This window comes from Salvelinus fontinalis, chromosome 34 (assembly GCF_029448725.1).
Source record: "Salvelinus fontinalis isolate EN_2023a chromosome 34, ASM2944872v1, whole genome shotgun sequence".
Lineage (NCBI taxonomy): Eukaryota > Metazoa > Chordata > Actinopteri > Salmoniformes > Salmonidae > Salvelinus > Salvelinus fontinalis.
The window spans coordinates 39,467,957-39,491,847 of NC_074698.1; the positions used below are offsets into that span (position 1 = coordinate 39,467,957).

Genomic DNA, 23,891 nt, shown 5'->3' on the forward strand with positions numbered 1-23,891 from the left:
ACCTAACATTTTAAATGTGTCTCTGTACTCCAACATTTTGGATTTCAGATCAAATGTTTCATGAGGTGACAGTATATAATGTCACCTTTTATTTGAGGGTATTTTAATACATATCCGTTTTACTGTTTAGAAAAATAAAAGCACTTTATGTATCTAGTCCCCCTATTTGAAGAAGTCATAAGTATTCTGACCAATTCACTCATAGTGTATTAAAGTAGTCAAAAGCTGAGAATTTGGTCCCACATTATTTGAACACAATGACTACATCAAGCCTGTGACTGCCATGATTGAGAAAGATCATGAATGAATCATGAATAAAAATGAGTGAGAAAGTTACAGAGGCTACAACAAAACAAACTAACCTCTCACCATTACCAATAACAGAGACTACAACAAAACATGTTAACCTCTCACCATTACCAATAACAGAGGCTACAACAAACCATGCTAACCTCTCACCATTACCAATAACAGAGGCTACAACAAAACATGCTAACCTCTCACCATTACCAATAACAGAGACTACAACAAAACATGCTAACCTCTCACCATTACCAATAACAGAGGCTACAACAAAACATGCTAACCTCTCACCATTACCACTAACAGAGGCTACAACAAAACATGCTAACCTCTCACCATTACCAATAACAGAGGATACAACAAAATATACTAACCTCTCACCATTACCAATAACAGACGATACAACAAAACATGCTAACCTCTCACCATTACCAATAACAGAGATTACAACAAAACATGCTAACCTCTCACCATTACCAATAACAGAGGCTACAACAAAACATGCTAACCTCTCACCATTACTAATAAAAGAGACTACAACAAAACATGCTAACATGCTAACATCTCACCATTACCAATAACAGAGGCTACAACAAAACATGCTAACCTCTCACCATTACCAATAACAGACTACAACAAAATATGCTAACCTCTCACCATTACTAATAACAGAGACTACAACAAAACATGCTAACCTCTCACCATTACCTATAACAGAGATTTCAACAAAACATGCTAACCTCTCACCATTACCAATAACAGAGGCTACAACAAAACATGCTAACATCTCACCATTACCAATAACAGAGGCTACAACAAAACATGCTAACCTCTCACCATTACTAATAACAGAGACTACAACAAAACATGCTAACCTCTCACCATTATCAATAACAGAGGCTACAACAAAACATACTAACCTCTCACCATTACCAATAACAGAGGCTACAATAAAACAAACTAACCTCTCACCATTACCAATAACAGAGGATACAACAAAACATGCTAACCTCTCACCATTACCAATAACAGAGACTACAACAAAACATGCTAACCTCTCACCATTACCAATAACAGAGACTACAACAAAACATGCTAACCTCTCACCATTACCAATAACAGAGGATACAACAAAATATACTAACCTCTCACGATTACCAATAACAGACGATACAACAAAACATGCTAACCTCTCACCATTACCAATAACAGAGATTACAACAAAACATGCTAACCTCTCACCATTACCAATAACAGAGGCTACAACAAAACATGCTAACCTCTCACCATTACCAATAACAAAGACAACAAAACATGCTAACCTCTCACTATTACCAATATCAGAGACTTCAACAAAACATGCTAACCTCTCACCATTAACCTCAAATAAAAGCCTCCCGGGTGGCGCAGTGGTCTAGGGCACTGCATCGCAGTGCTAGCTGCGCCACCAGAGTCTCTGGGTTCGTGTCCAGGCTCTGTCGCAGCCGGCCGCAACCGGGAGGTCCGTGGGGCGACGCACAATTGGCATAGCGTCGTCCGGGTTAGGGAGGGTTTGGCTGGTAGGGATATCCTTGTCTCAGTATGTAAAATGTATGCACTCTACTGTAAGTCGCTCTGGATAAGAGCGTCTGCTAAATGACTAAAATGTAAAATAAAAGGTGACATTCTGTACTGTTAACAAATATGAAACATATCAAATCTAAAATGCTGGAGCAAAGCACCAAATGTAAAACTATAAGCTTTACTGTCCAAACACATATGGTGTGGACTATGTAAACGTAAAGGTGTGCCTGGTAAACACTTGTGGATCTGTTGTGACTCAGTTTTTATTTGTATTTCTCAATCTGCTGAGAGCCTTTAGGAGCACAAGACCAGATGCTCCCTTTTTAGTCAGACAGTCAGCAAGATGCTCCTTTGTGGCCAACAAGGAAAACAGCTTTGAGGTGTGGAATCATAGTTGCAGCAAAGGTCTGTGAGCCACCCCAGATGAAGTCATCAACATGACAGGCAAGTACTCCAGTCAAGCCAATATAAAACTGCAGGATCCTCTTGTGACATTTTTCCACCTGTACTCAGCACTGTTGCCCTGACTTTGCTGTACCAGTAGAGTGATGCACCTTTTTAGTTTCCACAGTGTTCCTTCACCCTTAGCTTCAGGTGGAGGTCAAATGTGAATGTCCCTTGATGCTCTGTTCCCAGCAAAAATGCAGATTTGATGTCTAGGTAATTAAGTTCCATTGTTTCTGGCAGATCATTGTGAGCAGCAATTTGAGTGACTCTGAGGCGCATGTCGGTGAGTCTTTTGGGAGTTGTTTATCAGCCAGCTCCTCTAAACCTCTAGCCACTAGATGAGTCGTTTGGGAGTTGTTTAGCAGCCAGCTCCTCTAAACTTCTAGCCACTAGATTAGTCTTTTGGGAGTTGTTTAGCAGCCAGCTCCTCTAAACCTCTAGCCACTAGATGAGTCTTTTGGGAGTTGTTTAGCAGACAGCTCCTCTAAACCTCTAGCCACTAGATGAGTCGTTTGGGAGTTGTTTAGGAGACAGCTCCTCTAAACCTCTAGCCACTAGACGTTATGGTGGAAGTTACAAGATGATGTTATAATACTTTAATTGCATCAAATGGTTGTTTTCTGCAACAGAATAAGGGGTTGTTATAGAACACTCATCTGTGTTCTCCTGAGGATGGGCCTCTGGGAGATTTAACACTGACAGGAGATTTATGATGACTTTGGGGACCACATTCCAGAGCATGAGTTTATCTTCTTCTGGCTGCAGGGGCAGTATTGAGTAGCTCAGTATTGGTGCCCATTTCAAACGGCCTCGTACTCAATTCTTGCTCGTACAATATGCATATTATTATTACTATTGGATAGAAAACACTCTCTAGTTTCTAAAACCGTTTGAATTATATCTGTGAGTAAAACAGAACTCATTTGGCACAAACTTCCTGACCAGGAAGTGGAAAGTCTGAAAATTATGCTCTGTTCTAGGGCCTGCCTATAAATGGGCATGATACGTATTAGTATACATGCACGTCATACACCTTCCCCTAGATGTCAAGAGGCAGTGAGAGAAGAAATGGAGTGTTTATCTTGGTCTGAGGTGGAATAAATCCTCTTGGAATGACGTGTCACCCATTTCCTGTTTTCTGGAAAGCGCAAGGATGGACCTGGAATTGCCTTCTGAAAAGCTGTCGTTATAGGCGACTACTATCTCCGGCTTTGATTTTATTTGATACATGTGACAATTTCATCGTAAAGTATGTTTTTTCAATATAGTTTTATTAGATTATTGAAATTTATTCGGGACGTTAGGCGTGTTGCGTTGTCTGTGTTTGTTGACGATGGAGAGCTTCGCGCCACTTGGCGAGTGTGCTTGCTAATTCAAAAGGGAAAAAGGACGTTCTAAATCCAAACAACGATTGTTCTTGACAAAGGACCTCTTGTACAACATTCTGATGGAAGCTCATCAAAAGTAGGACCCATTTTATGATGCTATTTCATATATCTGTCGAACATGTGAACTAGTAGTTTGCGCACAGATTTTGGGGACGCTCTCGCCATAACGTAAACTGCATATCGTAATGAAGTTATTTTTAGAATTCTAACACGACGATTGCATTAAGAACTAGTGTATCTATCATTTCCTATACAACATGTATTTTTTAGTAATGTTTATGAATAGTTATTTGGTCAGAAAATGTGAGAGTCAGAAAAATATCCGGACGTTCTGGGAAAAAGATGCTACGTTAGCACAATGTGTAACCACTGATTTCAGCTCTAAATATGCACATTTTTGAACAAAACATAAGTGTATGTATAACCTGATGTTATAGGACTGTCATCTGATGAAGCTTATCAAGGTTAGTCAAAAATTATATATCTTTTGCTGGTTTGTTACGATCGCTAACTTTTGCTCCTGGGAAACGGCTTGTGTTTCTGGCTATTGTGGTAAGCTAATATAATGCTATATTGTGTTTTCGCTGTAAAACACTTAATAAATCGGAAATATTGGCTGGAATCACAAGATGCCTGTCTTTCATTTGCTGTACACCATATATTTTTCAGAAATGTTTTATGACGAGTATTTAGGTATTTGACGTTGGTGTCTGTAATTACTCTGGCTGCTTCGGTGCTATTTCTGACGGTAGCTGTGATGGTAGCTGCAATGTAAAACTGATTTATAGCTCAAATATGCACATTTTTCGAACAAAACATAGATTTATTGTATAACATGTTATAAGACTGTCATCTGATGAAGTTGTTTCTTGGTTAGTTTGGTTGGTTCTTGGTTAGTTAGGTTGGCTTTGTGCATGCTACCTGTGCTGTGAAAAATGTCTGTCCTTTTTTGTATTTGGTGGTGAGCTAACATAAATATACGTGGTGTTTTCGCTGTAAAACATTTAAAAAATCGGACATGTTGGCTGGATTCACAAGATGTTTATCTTTCAAATGCTGTATTGGACTTGTTAATGTGTGAAAGTTAAATATTAAAAATATATATATTTTGAATTTCGCGCCCTGCACTTGAACTGGCTGTTGTCATATTGTGCCCGACGTCGGGCTTGCAGCCAGAAGAAGTTAATGTTTCTTTTCTATATGGTACCAGGGAGAGATGACCCCAGGGCCAGACCTTGGTCTCTACACAATGAGAACAGTTTTTACAGCAGATACTGTCTTCCATACATCTGTTGTGTGTCATGTAAACTGAAGGGAGATGGACTTTGCTATCAAATGCTGTTGCTCAAACCAGCTGGTTGGGTTCTCAGTGATCACCTCCAGGGGTAATTACCCACCAGCTCCATTACTGCAGTATTTAAATAATAACATTTGATTGTTTGTTGAAATCTAAAAGCCTATCCTTTGGATTACAATAATTCCACCACCACATGCTTTTGGCACTATTCCAGTTCTTTAACATAAATCTTGAATAACGTTCCAACTGGAGAATTACATTGACTTCAGATGAGCGATGGAACAGAGGTCCTCCTCATGTGAACGAGCATGGTCGAAGAATGGGCAGGTCAAGGCAGACCTGACTAATTCCTCTCTCATTCGCCCCCCCTTTACAGTAGAGGCATCAGACAAAGTTCTACAGACTGTCGACATCTAGTGGAATCCGTAGGAAGTGAATACTCATTCATATCTCACTGTGATTTCAATGGGATCTTGGTTGAAACTCAACCAGCCTCAGAATTTCCACTTCCTGTTTGGATTTTTTCTCAGGTTTTTGCCTGCCATATGAGTTCTGTTATACTCACAGACATAATTCAAACAGTTTTAGAAACCTCAGAGTGTTTTCTATCCAATACTAATAATAATATGCATATATTAGCAACTATGACTGAGGAACAGGCCGTTTACTCTGGGCACCTCTGTGCACCTTTCATCCAAGCTACTCAATACTGCCCCTTCAGCCACAAGAAGTTAATCATAAGGCATACCCCCCCGCCCCTCTTCTTAGCAGAAAGATGCTTGTTTCTGTCGGCACGATGCGTGAAGAAACCAGCACCGACTCCGATAGCGTGTCTCGAGTGAGTGTTTCCGTGAAGCAAAGAACGTTACAGTCTCTGATGTCTCTCTGGAAGGCTGCCCTTGCTCGGATTTCATCAACCTTGTTGTCAAGAGACTGGACATTGGCAAGTAGTATGCTAGGAAGTGGTGCGCGATGTGCCCGTCTCCGGAGCCTGACCAGAAGACCGCTTCGTTTGCCCCTTTTACGGCGACGTTGTTTAGGTTCGCCGGCTGGGATCTGATCCATTGTCCTGGGTGGTGGGCAAAAGACAGGATCCGCTTCGGGAAAGTCGTATTCCTGGTCGTAATGATGGTAAGTTTACGTTGCGCTTATATTCAGTAGTCCCTCCCGACTGTATGTAATGAAACCTAAGATTACCTGGGGTACAAATGTAAGAAATAACACTTAAAAAAACAAAATACTGCATAGTTTCCTAGGAATGCGAAGCGAGGCGGCCATCTCTGTCGGCGCCGGAAGTACTAATACTAGAATTATGGGCCTGCTCTGAAATGTGTGATAGTTGGCTTCTAAATTAGTTGGAAAAAGTGGGTTTGGTGTCATATGGTATCAGTTTGGTGTCAGAATGATATCTAATTGACTGATGGACGCTGACTTGCTGGCTGACTTTTGTCCACTTGCAATATGTTTAAACAGTGATGAACCATCACCAAAATGACAAACTGAAATCAACACTAAAAATGGCATCACCCTAGTCTCTAGGCCATGCCGAGTTCAACGAGATGCCCCGCTTGACCATAGCTCTCTCTGAGCGCAGCGACCGTGAAAAAAAGTAGGCCCAAAATGAAGCCTGTCCCTAAATTTCAGGTGCTTTTGAGGAACAGCGGCGGAACCGTTAGGGTTAGAAGGACAATTCAACCACAGGAATGTTTATAAGGTCCTCCCGATCTGTGCAAGCCTGACCTTGACCGTGTGGCATTAACCCTTAACAGTGAAAACAGGGTTTTTCATCTCACTGATTTTCAATGACATCTCTCCCCATAGGAATACATTGCCTGCTCCCCTAACTTCAACCTGAAGCCTATATGGGTTATGAATGCCTTATGAACCTGTCTTCGATGACAATCCATCAGGCCACTATGAGGTCTACCTGTGTTGATTCTAAGCTTCCTGGAGCAACCGGAAGTGCTTAAAATCACCCTAAAAGTGTTTTGCCATACCCAAAACTGCAGTTTGTGAGAAATAGTGCATTCAACCCTGTGTAAATCAGTCAGTTCTTAATGTAAAGACTTTAAACTCAGGATTCTGTTAAAGCCTACCCCAATGAGGATATGTGTTTACTTTGAACTTCCTGTGCCAATGGGAAGTGCCTTAAATTGGAGTCATAGTGGCTGTTTCGAAAGGTAAAAAGGTCAGATCTTTCCAAAACTTCAAATGTGTGATTAGGCAACCCCCATGAACTGTAAATCAGTCATTTCTTGCATCAGATTTCCAAGAAAAGCTCACACACAGCAAGGATGGAGTGACACAGTGTGGGGCCGAGAGAAACACAGAGCTTGCAATAGTTACCTTCGTTCGAACTATCAAAGAACCGTCAGACCTAGAGCTCTGAAACTTTAGAAACCTGTCATAGAGCTCAAGTTGATAGTGCAGGTCGATTGTGCACGGTGAGTTATGTGGCTCTATAAGGTTCTCAGACCAAGAAACAGCCTCTTACATTTGCAATAACTGCAATTCACTTTGACCATTATGAAAATGACGACATTTAGAAAAGTCCCAGAGTCACAAGACTCTGTGCATTGAAACCGCCTCCGCCCATAGAGACGGACCCCAACGTTTCTGTCCGATAGCTCATTCAAGGACCCCATAGCAACGCCCAGAAAATGTGGATTTTCAGCACCAATTAAGGTCGTTGCTCGGGCTCCAAATGACCTATCGAGCCGAAACTTGGGATTCAGGGTCGCCTCAGCTAGGCCTACACATAATGTCAGAACTGGACCCGCAGCTAGAACTTAACTAAGTATTTTATGTTTTTATTATGGTTTAACACACAGTCCAAACAATATCTATTTTGACAGTGAAGCTAATATTGTAGATGAAAGCACTTTGTGTATCCAGTCCCCCCATTTGAAGCAGTCAAAAGTATTCTGACCAATTGTATTAAAGTAGTCAAATATTTTATATTTGTTTCCAAACTCGTTGTTTAAATTTTCATTTTGTTTTGGTTGTGTTTTGGGTTGTGTTTTGGGTTGTGTTTTGGGTTGTGTTTTGCCCAAAAGTAATTGAATGGTGGATGATGACTGGATTAATCTTATGTGTGATTAGATAACATGTTTCTAAACACTATTAAATTAATCCTGATGATGCCAGAATTAATACAAATCAATCATGAAAAATTATGATTGAGAAAGTTACAGAGGCCATAACAAAACACAACAAAACATGCTAACCTCTCACCATTACCAATAACAGAGGCTACAATAAAACATGCTAACCTCTCACCATTACCAATAACAGAGGCTACAACAAAACATGCTAACCCCTCACCATTACCAATAACAGAGGCTACAACAAAACATGCTAACCTCTCACCATTACCAATAACAGAAGCTACCACAAAACATGCTAACCTCTCACCATTACCAATAACAGAGGCTACAACAAAACATGCTAACCTCTCACCATTACCAATAACAGAGATTACAACAAAACATGCTAACCTCTCACCATTACCAATAACAGAGGACACAACAAAACATGCTAACCTCTCACCATTACCAATAACAGAGGGGGTATGATCTCTGTGTCTCTGTAACTTTCTCATTCATGATCATTATTCATGATTCATTAATGGAGGGGGGTTTGATCTTTGTGCCTCATCATCCTTCACGATTCATTCCTGATTATTCATAATCATGGTAGCATCCACATGAATGTAGAAGTGTTCAGAAACATCTTCTATTCTTACTGACAATACAAGTGAAGTGACTCCAAAATGACAGGACATTATTCACCATTCAGTTTCTATTAGGAAAAACATCATCCAAAACACAACCAAGACAAACTGCAAATGAATTCAACAAGTTAGTAGAATCACAAGCTTGATGTAATCACTGCAGGCATGGAATATGGGACCAAATACTAAACTTGTGACTACTTGTCCAAATAATTTAGACTTCTTGAAATGGGAGAACTAGATACATAAAGTGCATTCATTTCTAAAAGGTAAAATATATGTATAAATACCTTTAAAAAAAGGTGACATTCTGTACTGTCACCTAATATGAAACATTCTATCTCAAATTGTAACGGCAGCCTTCCCTCTCTTCACTAGAAGAGAGAGTGTAGCAGGGATCGGACCAACACGCAGCGTAGCCAGTGCTCAACATGTTTAATTAAATTAAACAGTGAACACTTACAACGATACAAAATAACAAAAAGTGGCAAACCGATACAGTCCTAGCTGGTGCAGACAAAACACAAAGACAGGAAACAACCACCCACAATCCCCAACACAAAACAAGCCACCTATATATGATTCTCAATCAGGGACAACGATTGACAGCTGCCTCTGATTGAGAACCATATTAGGCTGGACACAGAAACAGACAAACTAGACACACAACATAGAATTCCCACCCAGCTCACGTCCTGACCAACACTAAACAAGCAAAACACATAAGAACTCTGGTCAGGACGTTACAGTACCCCCCTCCTGAGGTGCGGACTCCGAACGCACCCCTAAAACTCAAGAGGAGGGTCTGGGTGGGCATCTGTCCGCGGTGGCGGCTCCGGCGGTGGACGAGGACACCACTCCACCACTGTCTTTGTCCCCCTCCTTAGCGTCCTTTGAGTGGCGACCCTCGCCCCCGACCTTGGCCTAGGAATCCTCCCCAAGGCCCCCACATGATTTAGGAGAGAGCTCAGGACAGAGAGGTAGCTCAGGACAGAGAGGTAGCTCAGGACAGAGAGGTAGCTCAGGACAGAGAGGTAGCTCAGGACAGAGGGGCAACTCCGGACTGAAGGGCAGCTCCGGACAGAGAGGCTGCTCTGGACTGAAGGGCAGCTCCGGACTAATGGCAGCTCCGGACTGAGGGGCAGCCCCGGACTGAGGGGCAGCTCCGGGCTGAGGGGCAGCTCATGACTGGAGGGCAGCTCATGACTGGAAGGCAGCTCATGACTGGAAGGCAGCTCATGACTGGAGAGCAGCTCATGACTGGAGGGCAGCTCATGACTGGAGGGCAGCTCATGACTGGAGGGCAGCTCATGACTGGAGAGCAGCTCATGACTGGCGGGCAGCTCATGACTGGAGGGCAGCTCATGACTGGAAGGCAGCTCATGACTGGAGGGCAGCTCATGACTGGAGGGCAGCTCATGACTGGAGGGCAGCTCATGACTGGAAGGCAGCTCATGACTGGAAGGCAGCTCCTGACTGGCTGGCAGCTCATGACTGGAGGGCGGCTCTGGCAGCTCCTGACTGGCTGGCGGCTCTAGCGGCTCCTGACTGACGGACGGCTCTGACGGCTCGGGACAGACGGGCGGCTCTGACGGCTCGGGACAGACGGGCGGCTCTGACAGCGCTGGGCAGACGGATGGATCAGACGGCGCTGGGCAGACGGATGGCTCAGACGGCGCTGGGCAGACGGATGGCTCAGACGGCGCTGGGCAGACGGATGGCTCAGACGGCGCTGGGCAGACGGATGGCTCAGATGGCGCTGGGCAGACGGATGGCTCAGACAGCGCTGGGCAGACGGATGGCTCAGACTGCGCTGGGCAGACGGATGGCTCAGATGGCGCTGGGCAGGCAGGCAGCTCAGACGGCGCTGGGCAGGCAGGCAGCTCAGACGGCGCTGGGCAGGTAGGCAGCTCAGACGGCGCTGAGCAGGCAAGCAGTGCAGGCGGAGTTGGGCAGACGGCCGACTCTGACCTGCTGCGGCGCACAGTAGGCCTGGTGCGTGGTGCCGGAACTGGTGGTACCGGACTGGAGACACGCACCTCAAGGCTAGTGCGGGGAGCAGGAACAGGGCACACTGGACTCTCGTGGCGCACTATCGGCCTGGTGCGTGGTACCGGCACTGGTGGTACCGGGCTGAGGGCACGCACCTCAGGGCGAGTGCGGGGAGAAGGAACAGTGCGTACAGGGCTCTGGAGACGCACAGGAGGCTTGGTGCGTGGTGCCGGAACTGGAGGTACTGGGCTGGAGACACGCATCATAGGGCTAGTGCGTGGAGGAGGAACAGGGCTCTGGAGACGCACTGGAAGCCTGGTGCGTGGTGTAGGCACTGGTGGTACTGGGCTGGGGCGGGAAGGTGGCGCCGGATATACCGGACCGTGCAGGCGTACTGGCTCCCTTGAGCACTGAGCCTGCCCAACCTTACCTAGTTGAATGCTCCCCGTAGCCCGTCCAGTGCGGGGAGGTGGAATAACCCGCACTGGGCTGTGTTGGCGAACCGGGGACACCATGCGTAAGGTTGGTGCCATGTACACCGGCCCGAGGAGACATACTGGAGGCCAGATATGTAGAGCCGGCTTCATGGCACTTGGCTCAATGCTCAATCTAGCCCGGCCAGTGCGAGGAGGTGGAATAACCCACACCGGGCTATGCACACGTACAGGAGACACCTTGCGCTCTTCCGCATAACACGGTGTCTGCCCGTACTCCCGCTCTCCACGGTAAGCATGGGAAGTGGGAGCAGGTCTCCTACCTGACTTCGCCACACTATCCTTTAGCCCCCCCCCCCCCCCCCCCCCCCAAGACATTTTGGGGGTTTCTTCACTGGCTTCTTACCGCGTCGTCGTGCTAACCTCATTCGCCGGTATCCCTCTGCACATTGATCCATCGAATCCCAGGCGGGCTCCGGCACTCTCCCTGGGTCAACCGACCACCTGTCTATTTCTTCCCAAGTGGTGTAACCCAGAACAGGCTCCTGCTGCCGAGCTAGCTCCTCGAAACGCCGCCTCTCTGCTTTTGCTGCCTCCAGCTCTGCTTTGGGGCGGCGATACTCCTCTGGCTCTGCCCAGGGTCCTTTTCCGTCCAGATCGTCCTCCCATGTCCATTTCTCCTGGTCCCGCTGCTGCTGCTGCTGCCGCTGCTGCCCGTTGCTACCCTGCTTGGTCCGAGTTTGGTGGGTGGTTCTGTAACGGCAGCCTTCCCTCTCTTCACTAGAAGAGAGAGTGTAGCAGGGATCGGACCAACACGCAGCGTAGCCAGTGCTCAACATGTTTAATTAAATGAAACAGTGAACACTTACAACGATACAAAATAACAAAAAGTGGCAAACCGATACAGTCCTAGCTGGTGCAGACAAAACACAAAGACAGGAAACAACCACCCACAATCCCCAACACAAAACAAGCCACCTATATATGATTCTCAATCAGGGACAACGATTGACAGCTGCCTCTGATTGAGAACCATATTAGGCTGGACACAGAAACAGACAAACTAGACACACAACATAGAATTCCCACCCAGCTCACGTCCTGACCAACACTAAACAAGAAAAACACATAAGAACTCTGGTCAGGACGTTACACAAATCCAAAATGCTGGAGCATAGCACCAAATTTAAAACTGTAAGCTTCACTGTCCAAACACATATGTTGTGGACTATGTGTGCCTGGTAAACACATGTGGATCTGGTGAACAGTTATCACATGTTGACCAACTACAGGAATACTGACCTCAGAGTCTCCAGTTTACAGTGGGGATTCCCCAGTCCAGCAGAGAGCAGCTTCACTCCTGAATCTTTCAGGTTATTGTTACTCAGATCCAGCTCTCTCAGGTGTGAGGGGTTTGACTTCAGAGCTGAGACCAGAGAAGCACAGCCTTCCTCTGTGACTCCACAGCCTGACATCCTGACAAAGAGATCATCATGATTTCATAAATACACTGTTATTTTAATGTGTAGTGTAGAAGGACAATGGCAGATGCATTTGGTTAATTCTCTCAAGCAACATATAGATTCATCTTCCGTCTCCTAGAATTGTATGATCATATTGTTATACTAATGTGAACATCAATGCATTTATTCAATTTGTTTTTCAATGTAATGATCAATTAACCCTTTTGTAAATGTGATTGATATGTGAAAATGAACATAGAATATTCAGTTTGTTTTGGCTAAAAAACGTACCCATTTGAAACTGCCTGTTTCTTAGCCCCCAAAACTGCATATATTTGTCAGATTAGGATAGAAAACACTCTGAAGTTTCCAAAACTGTCAACATTTTGTCTGTGAGTTAATTAAACAGAACTGATATTGCAGGCTAAAACCTGAGGAAAATCCAATCAGGAAGTGCCCCTGTTTTTGAAACCTCTCTTTTCCTATGCATTCCTATTGCCCATTTAAAGGGATATCAACCAGAGTTATTTTTCTATGGCTTCCCTAAGGTGTCAACAGCCTTTAGACATAGTTTCAGGCTTTTATTTTGAAGAATGAGCTTGAACGACCACATTGCGTAAGTGGATAGGTGGGGGCTCTCAGAGTGAGTTGTGCGCAAAAGAGAAAGGCGGCCATTGTTACTCCCTGTCCTAGTGAAAAACCAACTGTCCCGGTTGATATATTATCGAAAAGATATTTGAAAAACACCCTGAGGATGGATTATAAACAACGTTTGACATGTTTCTGTGGACATTATGGATATAATTTGGAATTTTTGTCTGCGTTGTCGTGACCGCTCTTTCCAGTGGATTCCTGGGCATAACGCATCAAACTAACGGAGGTATTTGGATATAAAACATATCTTTATGGAACAAAAGGAACAAAATTTGCTGTCTAACTGGGAGTCTCGTGAGTGAAAACATCCGACGATCATCAAAGGTAAACGATTAATTTGATTGCTTTTCTGATTTTCGTGACCAAGTTACCTGATGCTAAGTGTACTTATTGTTTTGTCGAGCGATCAATAAACTTACACAAACGCTTGTATTGCTTTTGCTGTAAAGCATAATTTCAAAATCGGAGACGACAGGTGGATTAACAAAAGGCTAAGCTGTGTTTTGCAATATTGCACTAGTGATTTCATGATATTATATTATATTATTTACCTGTGGCGCTATGCTACGCTATGCTAGTCAGCGTTTCTGATGACAATTATCCCGGATCCAGGATGGGTGGTTCAGAAAGGTTAACTTTAGCGTCCTGTGGTGAAACGACTGCTGTGCAAGGTATTGGGCAACAGCTGTCCAGTGTCCAGTGTGTGTGTGTCTGTGTGTGTCCAGTGTGTGTGTTCAGTGTGTGTCCAGTGTGTGTATGTGTGTCCGTGTGTGTGTCCAGTATATGTGTCTATTGTCTGTGTGTGTGTGTGTGTCCAGTGTGTGTGTGTGTGTGTGTCCAGTGTGTGTTTTCAGTGTGTGTGTGTGTTTCCCATGTGTCCAGTGTTTGTGTCACTGTGTGTCCAGTGTGTGTGTCCAGTGTGTGTGTGTGTGTGTGTGTGTGTCCAGTGGGTATGTGTCCAGTGTGTGTGTGTGTATGTGTGTGTGTGTGTGTGTGTGTGTGTGTGTGTGTGTGTGTGTGTGTGTGTGTGTGTGTGTGTGTGTGTGTGTGTGTGTGTGTGTGTGTGTGTGTGTGTGTGTCCAGTTTGTGTGTGTCCAGTGTGTGTAGGCCTCCTTACTGTAGGCCTCCTTACTGTCCCTAGAATTTCCAAACAAATAGCTGGAGGCAGGGCTTTCTCCTATAGAGCTCCATTTTTATGGAATGTTCTGACTACCCATGTGAGAGACGCAGACTCGGTCTCAACCTTTAAGTCTTTATTGAAGACTCATCTCTTCAGTAGGTCCTATGGTTGAGTGTAGTCTGGCCCAGGAGTGTGAAGGTGAACGGAAAGGCACTGGAGCAACGAACCGCTCTTGCTGTCTCTGCCTAGCCGGTTCCCCTCTCTCCACTGTGATACTCTGCCTCTAACCTTAATACAGGGGCTGAGTCACTGGCTTACTCGTGCTCTTTCATACCGTCCCTAGGAGGGACCCACTCAACCCACTTGATCTTCCTGTCTGGGTTGGCGCCCCCCCCCCCCCCCCCCCCCCCTTTTGTTGTGCCGTGGCGGAGATCTTTTTTGGCTATACTCAGCCTTGTCTCAGGATGGTAAGTTGGTGGTTGAAGATATCTCTCTAGTGGTGTGGGGGCTGTGCTTTGGCAAAGTGGGTGGGGTTATATCCTTCCTGTTTGGCCCTGTCCGGGGGTATCGTCGGATGGGGGCACAGTGTCTCCTGACCCCTCCTGTCTCAGCCTCCAGTATATATGCTGCAGTAGTTTATGTGTCGGGGGGGGGCTAGGGTCAGTTGGTTATATCTGGAGTATTTCTCCTGTCTTATCCGGTATCCTGTGTGAATTTAAGTATGCTTTCTCTAATTCTTTCTTTCTTTTTTTTTTTCTCTCTCTCGGAGGACCTGAGCCCTAGGACCATACCTCAGGACTACCTGGCCTGATGACTCCTTGCTGTCCCCAGTCCACCTGGCCGTGCTGCTGCTCCAGTTTATTATTATTTGACCCTGCTGGTCATCTATGAACATTTAAAAATCTTGGCCATGTTCTGTTATAATCTCCACCCGGCACAGCCAGAAGAGGACTGGCCACCCCTTATAGCCTGGATTCTCTCTAGGTTTCTTCCTAGGTAATGGCCTATCTATGGAGTTTTTCCTAGCCACCGTGCTTTTACGCCTGCATTTCTTCCTTTTTGGGGCTTTAGGCTGGGTTTCTGTACAGCACTTTGATATATCAGCTGATGTACGAAGGGCTAAATAAATCATTTTTATTTTATTTTATTTTATTTGGACACACACATAGTCAGCATATAGCTTTGTCCAAGTGGTGGTAAGAATGTTTGTCTTAACTAGCCTGATAAGTCAAACATGTCTGATATGAACATTGACATAAACCCTCTACATACTTGAGTTTCTCCAGTCTGCAGTGTGGATCCTCCAGTCCAGCAGAGAGCAGTCTGACTCCTGAGTCTCCTGGGTGATTGTTACTCAGGTCCAGCTCTCTCAGGTGTGAGGGGTTTGACCTCAGAGCTGAGACCAGAGAAGCACAGCCTTCCTCTGTGACTCCACAGCCTGACAGCCTGCAAAGAGTCAAATCATATTTAAACCACACTGCTATTCTTTGATGGTGAAAATAGTGGCAGTATATTTTTTTCTAAAAGTTCAGATGTATCAGTGTCCTGAAACCTGCCATATCTATTCATAAATGAATGTATCAATTATTAGAAATTAAAAAATTATCAAAGTATTGACTGCAGATAGAAAAATGTATTGTACAAATATTATAGTAGACTGACCAGACCAGTTTAAAAAGCAGTATCAGTCAAAAGACAGACAGTGAGGTATCAGATTTAGATTGTATTGAGTATACAGTCCACACCATATCTATTTTGACAGTGAAGCTAACATTTTAAATGTGGCTCTATACTCCAACATTTTGGATTTCAGATCAAATGTTTCATATGAGGTGACAGTATATAATGTCCCCTTTTATTTGAGGATAGTTTAATACATATCTGTTTCACCATTTAGAAGTGAAAGCTCTTTATGTATCTAGTCCCCCCCATTTTAGGAAGTCATAAGTATTCTGACCAATTCACTTATAGTGTATTAAAGTAGTCAAAAGTTTAGTATTTGGTCCCATATTCTTTGAAGACAATGACTACATCAAGCCTGTGACTGCAATGATTGAGAAAGATCATGAATGAATCATGAATGATAATGGGTGAGAGAGTTACAGAGGCTACAACAAAACATGTTAACCTCTCACCATTACCAATAACAGAGGCTACAACAAACATGCTAACCTCTCACCATTACCAATAACAGAGACTACAACAAAACATGCTAACCTCTCACCATTACCAATAACAGAGGCTACAACAAAACATGCTAACCTCTCACCATTACCAATAACAGAGACTACAACAAAACATGCTAACCTCTCACCATTACCAATAACAGAGGTTACAGCAAAACATGCTAACCTCTCACCATTACCAATAACAGAGGCTACAACAAAACATGCTAACCTCTCACCATTACCAATAACAGAGGATACAACAAAACATGCTAACCTCTCACCATTACCAATAACAGAGGCTACAACAAAACATGCTAACCTCTCACCATTACCAATAACAGAGGCTACAGCAAAACATGCTAACCTCTTACCATTACCAATAACAGAGGCTACAACAAAACATGATAACCTCGCACCATTACCAATAACAGAGGCTACAACAAAACACGCTAACCTCTCACCATTACCAATAACAGAGGCTACAACAAAACATGCTAACCTCTCACCATTACCAATATCAGAGGCTACAACAAAACATGCTAACCTCTCACCATTACCAATATCAGAGGCTACAACAAAGCATGCTAACCTCTCACCATGACCAATAACAGAGACTACAACAAAACATGCTAACCTCTCACCATTACCAATAACAGAGGCTACAGCAAAACATGCTAACCTCTTACCATTACCAATAACAAAGGCTACAACAAAACATGCTAACCTCTCACCATTACCAATAACAGAGGCTACAACAAAACATGCTAACCTCTCACCATTACAAATAACAGAGGCTACAACAAAACATGCTAACCTCTCACCATTACCAATAACAGAGGCTACAACAAAATATGCTAACCTCTCACCATTACCAATAACAGAGACTACACCAAAACATGCTAACCTCTTACCATTACCAATAACAGAGGAGATTAGCATTTATACTATATACATTCTATCTCAAATCCATAGTCCAATTAAAACTGTAAGCGTCACTGTCCAATCACAAATGGTGTGGACTATGTTTGCCTGTTAAACACATGTGGATCTGGTGAACAGTTATCACTTGTTGACCAACTACAGGAATACTGACCTCAGAGTCTCCAGTTTACAATGGGGATTCCCCAGTACAGCAGAGAGCAGCTTCACTCCTGAATCCTTCAGGTTATTGTTACTCAGATCCAGCTCTCTCAGGTGTGAGGGGTTTGACTTCAGAGCTGAGACCAGAGAAGCACAGCCTTTCTCTGTGACTCCACAGCCTGACAGCCTGACAAAGAGATCATCATGACTTCACAAACACACTGTTAATTTAACACCAGTAGTGTAGAAGGACAATGGTAGATGCATTTGGTTTATTCTCTCAAACAACATATAGATTCATCTTCCGTCTCCTAGAACTGTATGGTCATAATGTTATACTAATGTGAAAATCAATGCATTTATTCAATATGTTTTTCAATATAATATTAAATACATATTATAACACATACTCTTCTATAAACTGAATATTTCTTCCTGATGATTAGTTCTTATATGTAATTGTATTTACTCACAGAGCAGCTCTGGAGGCTTTGACCACTGGCAGCATCCTCAGAAGACCTTCCTCTGATCTGGAGAATTTCTTCAGGTCAAACACATCCAGCTCCTTTTCTGAAGTCAGCAACACAAAGACCAGAGCTGACCACTGTGCAGGTGACAGTTCTTCTTCTGAGAGACTTCCTGAGTTCAGGAAGCTTTGGATCTCCTCCACTAGAGAATGGTCATTCAGTTCATTCAGACAGTGGAACAGATTGATGCTCCTCTCTGGAGAGGGATTCTCCCTGATCTTCTCCTTGATGTACTTGACTGTTTCTTCATGGCTCTGTGAGCTGCTTCTTGTCTTTGTCAGTAGACCTCGTAAGTGCTTCTGATTGGACTCCAGTGAGAGGCCCAGAAGGAAGCGGAGGAAAAGGTCCAGGTTTCCCGTCTCACTTTGTAAGGCTTTATCCACAGCACTCTTGTAGAAAGTAACTTCAGGCTCGTCGTTTGTTTGCAGTTTGTCCATTAGATTCTCATTGTTGTTGATGAATGAGAGGAACACACATACAGCAGCCAGAAACTCCTGAATGCTCAGATGAACAAAGCAGTACACCTTGTCCTGAGACAGCCCACATTCCTCTTTAAAGATCTGTGTGCACAATCCTGAGTACACTGAGGCTTCATTGACATCAATGCCAGCCTCTTTCAGGTCTTCTTCATAGAAAATCAGATTGCCCTTCACAAGCTGTTGAAAAGCCAGTTTTCCCAGTGACAGAATGCTCTCTTTATTCCAGTGTGGACCTGTCTCTTCTTTTCCAACATACTTTTCATTCTTCTGTTTGGTATGAAACACCACAAGGTGTGTGTACATCTCAGTCAGAGTCTTGGGCATCTCTTCTCTCTTATGTTTCAGCATGTGTTCAAGGACTAATGCAGAAATCCAACAGAAGACTGGAATGTGGCACATGATGTGGAGGCTCCTTGATGTCTTTATGTGTGAGATGATTCTGCCGGCCAGGTCCTCATCACTGAATCTCTTCCTGAAGTACTCCTCCTTCTGTGGGTCACTGAACCCTCGTACCTCTGTCACCTGGTTAACACAACCTGAAGGGATCTTATTGGCTGCTGCAGGTCGGGTAGTTATCCAGAGGAGAGCAGAGGGAAGCAGATTTCCCTTGATGAGATTTGTCAGCAGAACATCCACAGAGGTTGACTCTGTGACGTCCCAACAGATCTTGTTCTTCTGGAAGTCTAGGGGCAGTCGGCACTCATCCAGACCATCAAAGATGAACAGAACCTTGTACTTGTAGTAGATGGAGATTCCTGATTGTTTGGTTTCCATTGAGAAGTGATTGAGAAGTTCAATGAAAGTGTATTTGTCCTCTTTCATCAAATTCAGGTCCCGAAAAGGGAATGAAAATACAAATTGGACATCCTGATTTGCTTTTCCTTCAGCCCAGTCCAGAATGAACTTCTGCACAGAGACTGTTTTTCCAATGCCAGCGACTCCCTTTGTCAGCACAGTTCTGATACGTTTGTTTTTTCCAGTTAAGGGTTTGAAGATGTCGTTACAGTTGATTGCAGTCTCTGGTCTTGCTTGTTTCCTGGTTGTTGTCTCAATCTGTCTCAGCTCATGTTCATTATTGACCTCTCCTGTTCCACCCTCTGTGATGTAGAGCTCTGTGTAGATCTTATTGAGAAGTGTTGGGTTTCCTTGTTTAGCGATCCCCTCAAATACACATTGAAACTTCTTCTTTAGATTAGATTTGAGTTCACGTTGGCAAATCACAGCAGGATCATCTGAATCTAGAAATAACACAGAGGATGTTAATATTACGTCTGTTTTAATGCCTACAGTATTGTAGGACTGTTATAAAATTTTACATTATAATAATTTATTCTCTTAACTGACTGTATGAATGTGTAAATGTGTTCATAATGCATTACAGACTGGTGTGACTGATTATATTATTATTGGTATTATTGATGGTATTATTAATGTTGTCTCTCTCTCTCTAAATTAATCACCACAACACATCCCTGCTGCTACTTGATGAGGTCACTAGGTGTTGTGTTAAGGCTGCTACAATATCATTGAGTTACACAGCTACTTTAGCTGTACTTTAGCTATAGCTTTTAAATGTTATAACACAGCATTCAACATGAGGCAGACAGATCTTACATTTCTCCAGTGTGTCAGCAAGCTCCTTCTGGTTCATTTTCTTCATTACGTGCATATCAGCACCACTGAAAATGGAGAGGGAACACACACACACAAGGAAGGAATGTTGTGTTTGTTTAATATTGCTTTAGGACTATGAAAATGGACAAAAGGATTAGCTTATGGATTATGAAAACAAACCTTCAAGCTGCATACTGGATCCTATTCCTACTAAACTACTGAAAGAGCTGCTTCCTGTGCTTGGCCCTCCTATGTTGAACATAATAAACGGCTCTCTATCCACCGGATGTGTACCAAATTCACTAAAAGTGGCAGTAATAAAGCCTCTCTTGAAAAAGCCAAACCTTGACCCGGAAAATATAAAAAACTATCGGCCTATATCGAATCTTCCATTCCTCTCAAAAGTTTTAGAAAAAGCTGTTGCGCAGCAACTCACTGCCTTCCTGAAGACAAACAATGTATACGAAATGCTTCAGTCTGGTTTTAGACCCCATCATAGCACTGAGACTGCACTTGTGAAGGTGGTAAATGACCTTTTAATGGCGTCAGACCGAGGCTCTGCATCTGTCCTCGTGCTACTAGACCTTAGTGCTGCCTTTGACCTTAGTGCTGCCTTTGACACCATCTCTTTTGGAGAGACTGGACACCCAAATTGGTCTACACGGACAAGTTCTGGCCTGGTTTAGATCTTACCTGTCGGAAAGATATCAGTTTGTCTCTGTGAATGGTTTGTCCTCTGACAAATCAACTGTACATTTCGGTGTTCCGCAAGGTTCCGTTTTAGGACCACTATTGTTTTCACTATATATTTTACCTCTTGGGGATGTTATTCGAAAACATAATGTTAACTTTCACTGCTATGCGGATAACACACAGTTGTACATTTCAATGAAACATGGTGAAGCCCCAAAATTGCCCTCGCTAGAAGCCTGTGTTTCAGACATAAGGAAGTGGATGGCTGAAAACTTTCTACTTTTAAACTCGGACAAAACTGAGATGCTTGTTCTAGGTCCCAAGAAACAAAGAGATCTTCTGTTAAATCTGACAATTAATCTTGATGGTTGTAAAGTCGTCTCAAATAAAACTGTGAAGGACCTCGGCGTTACTCTTGACCCTGATCTCTCTTTTGACGAACATATCAAGACTGTTTCAAGGACAGCTTTTTTCCATCTACGTAACATTGCAAAAATCAGAAATTTTCTGTCCAAAAATGATGCAGAAAAATTTATCCATGCATTTGTTACTTCTAGGTTAGACTACTGCAATGCTCTACTTTCCGGCTACCCGGATAAAGCACTAAATAAACTTCAGTTAGTGCTAAATACGGCTGCTAGAATCCTGACTAGAACCAAGAAATTTGATCATATTACTCCAGTGCTAGCTTCCCTACACTGGCTTCCTGTTAAGGCAAGGGCTGATTTCAAGGTTTTACTGTTAACCTATAAAGCGTTACATGGGCTTGCTCCTACCTATCTTTCCGAGTTGGTCCTGCCGTACATACCTATACGTACGCTACGGTCACAAGACGCAGGCCTCCTAATTGTCCCTAGAATTTCTAAGCAAACAGCGGGCGGCAGGGCTTTCTCCTATAGATCTCCATTTTTATGGAATGGTCTGCCTACCCATGTGAGAGACGCAGACTCGGTCTCAACCTTTAAGTCTTTACTGAAGACTTATCTCTTCAGTAGGTCATATGATTGAGTGTAGTCTGGCCCAGGAGTGTGAAGGTGAACGGAAAGGCTCTGGAGCAACGAACCGCCCTTGCTGCCTCTGCCTAGCCGGTTCCCCTCTCTCCACTGGGATTCTCTGCCTCTAACCCTATTACAGGGGCTGAGTCACTGGCTTACTGGTGCTCTTTCATGTCGTCCCTAGGAGGGGTGCGTCACTTGAGTGGGTTGAGTTACTGACGTGATCTTCCTGTCTGGGTTGGCGCCCCCCCTTGGATTGTGCTGTGGTGGAGATCTTTGTGGGCTATACTCGGCCTTGTCTCAGGATTGTAAGTTGGTGGTTGAAGATATCCCTCTAGTGGTGCGGGGGCTGTGCTTTGGCAGAGTGGGTGGGGTTATATCCTTCCTGTTTGGCCCTGTCCGGGGGTATCATCGGATGGGGCCACAGTGTCTCCTGACCCCTCCTGTCTCAGCCTCCAGTATTTATGCTGCAGTAGTTTATGTGTCGGGGGGCTAGGGTCAGTTGGTTATACCTGGAGTACTTCTCCTGTCTTATCCAGTGTCCTGTGTGAATTTAAGTATGCTCTCTCTAATTCTCTCGTTCTCTCTTTCTTTCTCTCTCTCGGAGGACCTGAGCCCTAGGACCATACGTCAGGACTACCGGGCATGATGACTCCTTGCTGTCCCCAGTCCGCCTGGCCTTGCTGCTATTCCAGTTTCAACTGTTCTGCCTGCGGTTATGGAACCCCTACCTGTCCCAGACCTGCTGTTTTCAACTCTTAATGATCGGCTATGAAAAGCCAACTGACATTTATTCCAGATTATTATTTGACCATGCTTGTCATTTATGAACATTTTGAAAATCTTGGCTCTCTCTAATTCTCTCCTCTCTTTCTTTCTCTCTCTCGGAGGACCTGAGCCCTAGGACCATACGTCAGGACTGCCGGGCATGATGACTCCTTGCTGTCCCCAGTCCACCTGGCCTTGCAGCTATTCCAGTTTCAACTGTTCTGCCTGCGGTTATGGAACCGCCACCTGTCCCAGACCTGCTGTTTTCAACTCTTAATGATCGGCTATGAAAAGCCAACTGAAAATTATTCATGATTATTATTTGACCATGCTTGTCACTTATGAACATTTTGAACATCTTGGCATAGTTCTGTTATAATCTCCACCCGGCACAGCCAGAAGAGGACTGGCCACCCCTCATAGCCTGGTTCCTCTCTAGGTTTCTTCCTAGGTTTTGGCCTTTCTAGGGAGTTTTTCCTAGCCACCGTGCTTCTAGACCTGCATTGCTTGCTGTTTGGGGTTTTAGGCTGGGTTTCTGTACAGCACTTCGAGATATTAGCTGATGTACGAAGGGCTATATAAAATAAACTTGATTATATATGCCCACTTCATACGTCTTTCACTAGATGTCGACAGGCAGTGAGAGAAGAAATGGAGTGTATAACTTGATCTGGGGTCGAATAAAAGCTCTTGGCATGACGTGTCACCAGTTTCCTGTTTCCTGGAACGCGCGAGAAGGGACCTGGTATTGCCTTCTGTAAAGCTGTCGTTATAGACGACTAATATCTCCGGCTTTGATTTTATTTGATAAATGTGACAATATCATCGTAAAGTATGTTTTTTCAATATAGTTTTATTAGATTATTGACATTTATTCGGGATGTTAGGCGTGTTGCGTTGTGTGCCTTTGTTCAGGAAAGAGAGCTTCGCGCTACTTTGCTAGCTTTCCGTGCTAATTGACTGGAGAAGAGGACATTCTAAAACCAAACAACGATTGTTCTGGACAAAGGACCCCTTGTACAACATTCTGATGGAAGATCATCAAAAGTAGGACCCATTTTATGATGCTATTTCATATATCTGTCGAACATGTTGTACTAGTAGTTTGCGCCCAGATTTTGGGCACTCTCTCGCTATAACTAAGCTGGATGTCGTAATGAAGTTATTTTTAGA

General features: G+C 43.9%; 1 protein-coding gene across 1 annotated transcript in view; it reads right to left on the reverse strand.

Annotated features, from left to right (window-relative positions):
• LOC129832805 (NACHT, LRR and PYD domains-containing protein 3-like) overlaps positions 1 to 20,323 on the reverse strand; it is a 22,967-nt gene extending 2,644 nt beyond the window's left edge. The window contains exons 1-5 of the mRNA XM_055896806.1: positions 20,263 to 20,323; positions 18,116 to 19,886; positions 17,656 to 17,829; positions 15,667 to 15,840; positions 12,460 to 12,633 (exon numbers count right to left, since the gene is read on the reverse strand). Of these exons, the coding sequence (XP_055752781.1) occupies positions 12,460 to 12,633; positions 15,667 to 15,840; positions 17,656 to 17,829; positions 18,116 to 19,886; positions 20,263 to 20,317 (2,348 nt within the window). The 5' untranslated portion in view covers positions 20,318 to 20,323. The remainder of the gene's footprint in view (positions 1 to 12,459; positions 12,634 to 15,666; positions 15,841 to 17,655; positions 17,830 to 18,115; positions 19,887 to 20,262) is intronic.
• Positions 20,324 to 23,891: the final 3,568 nt, after the last annotated feature.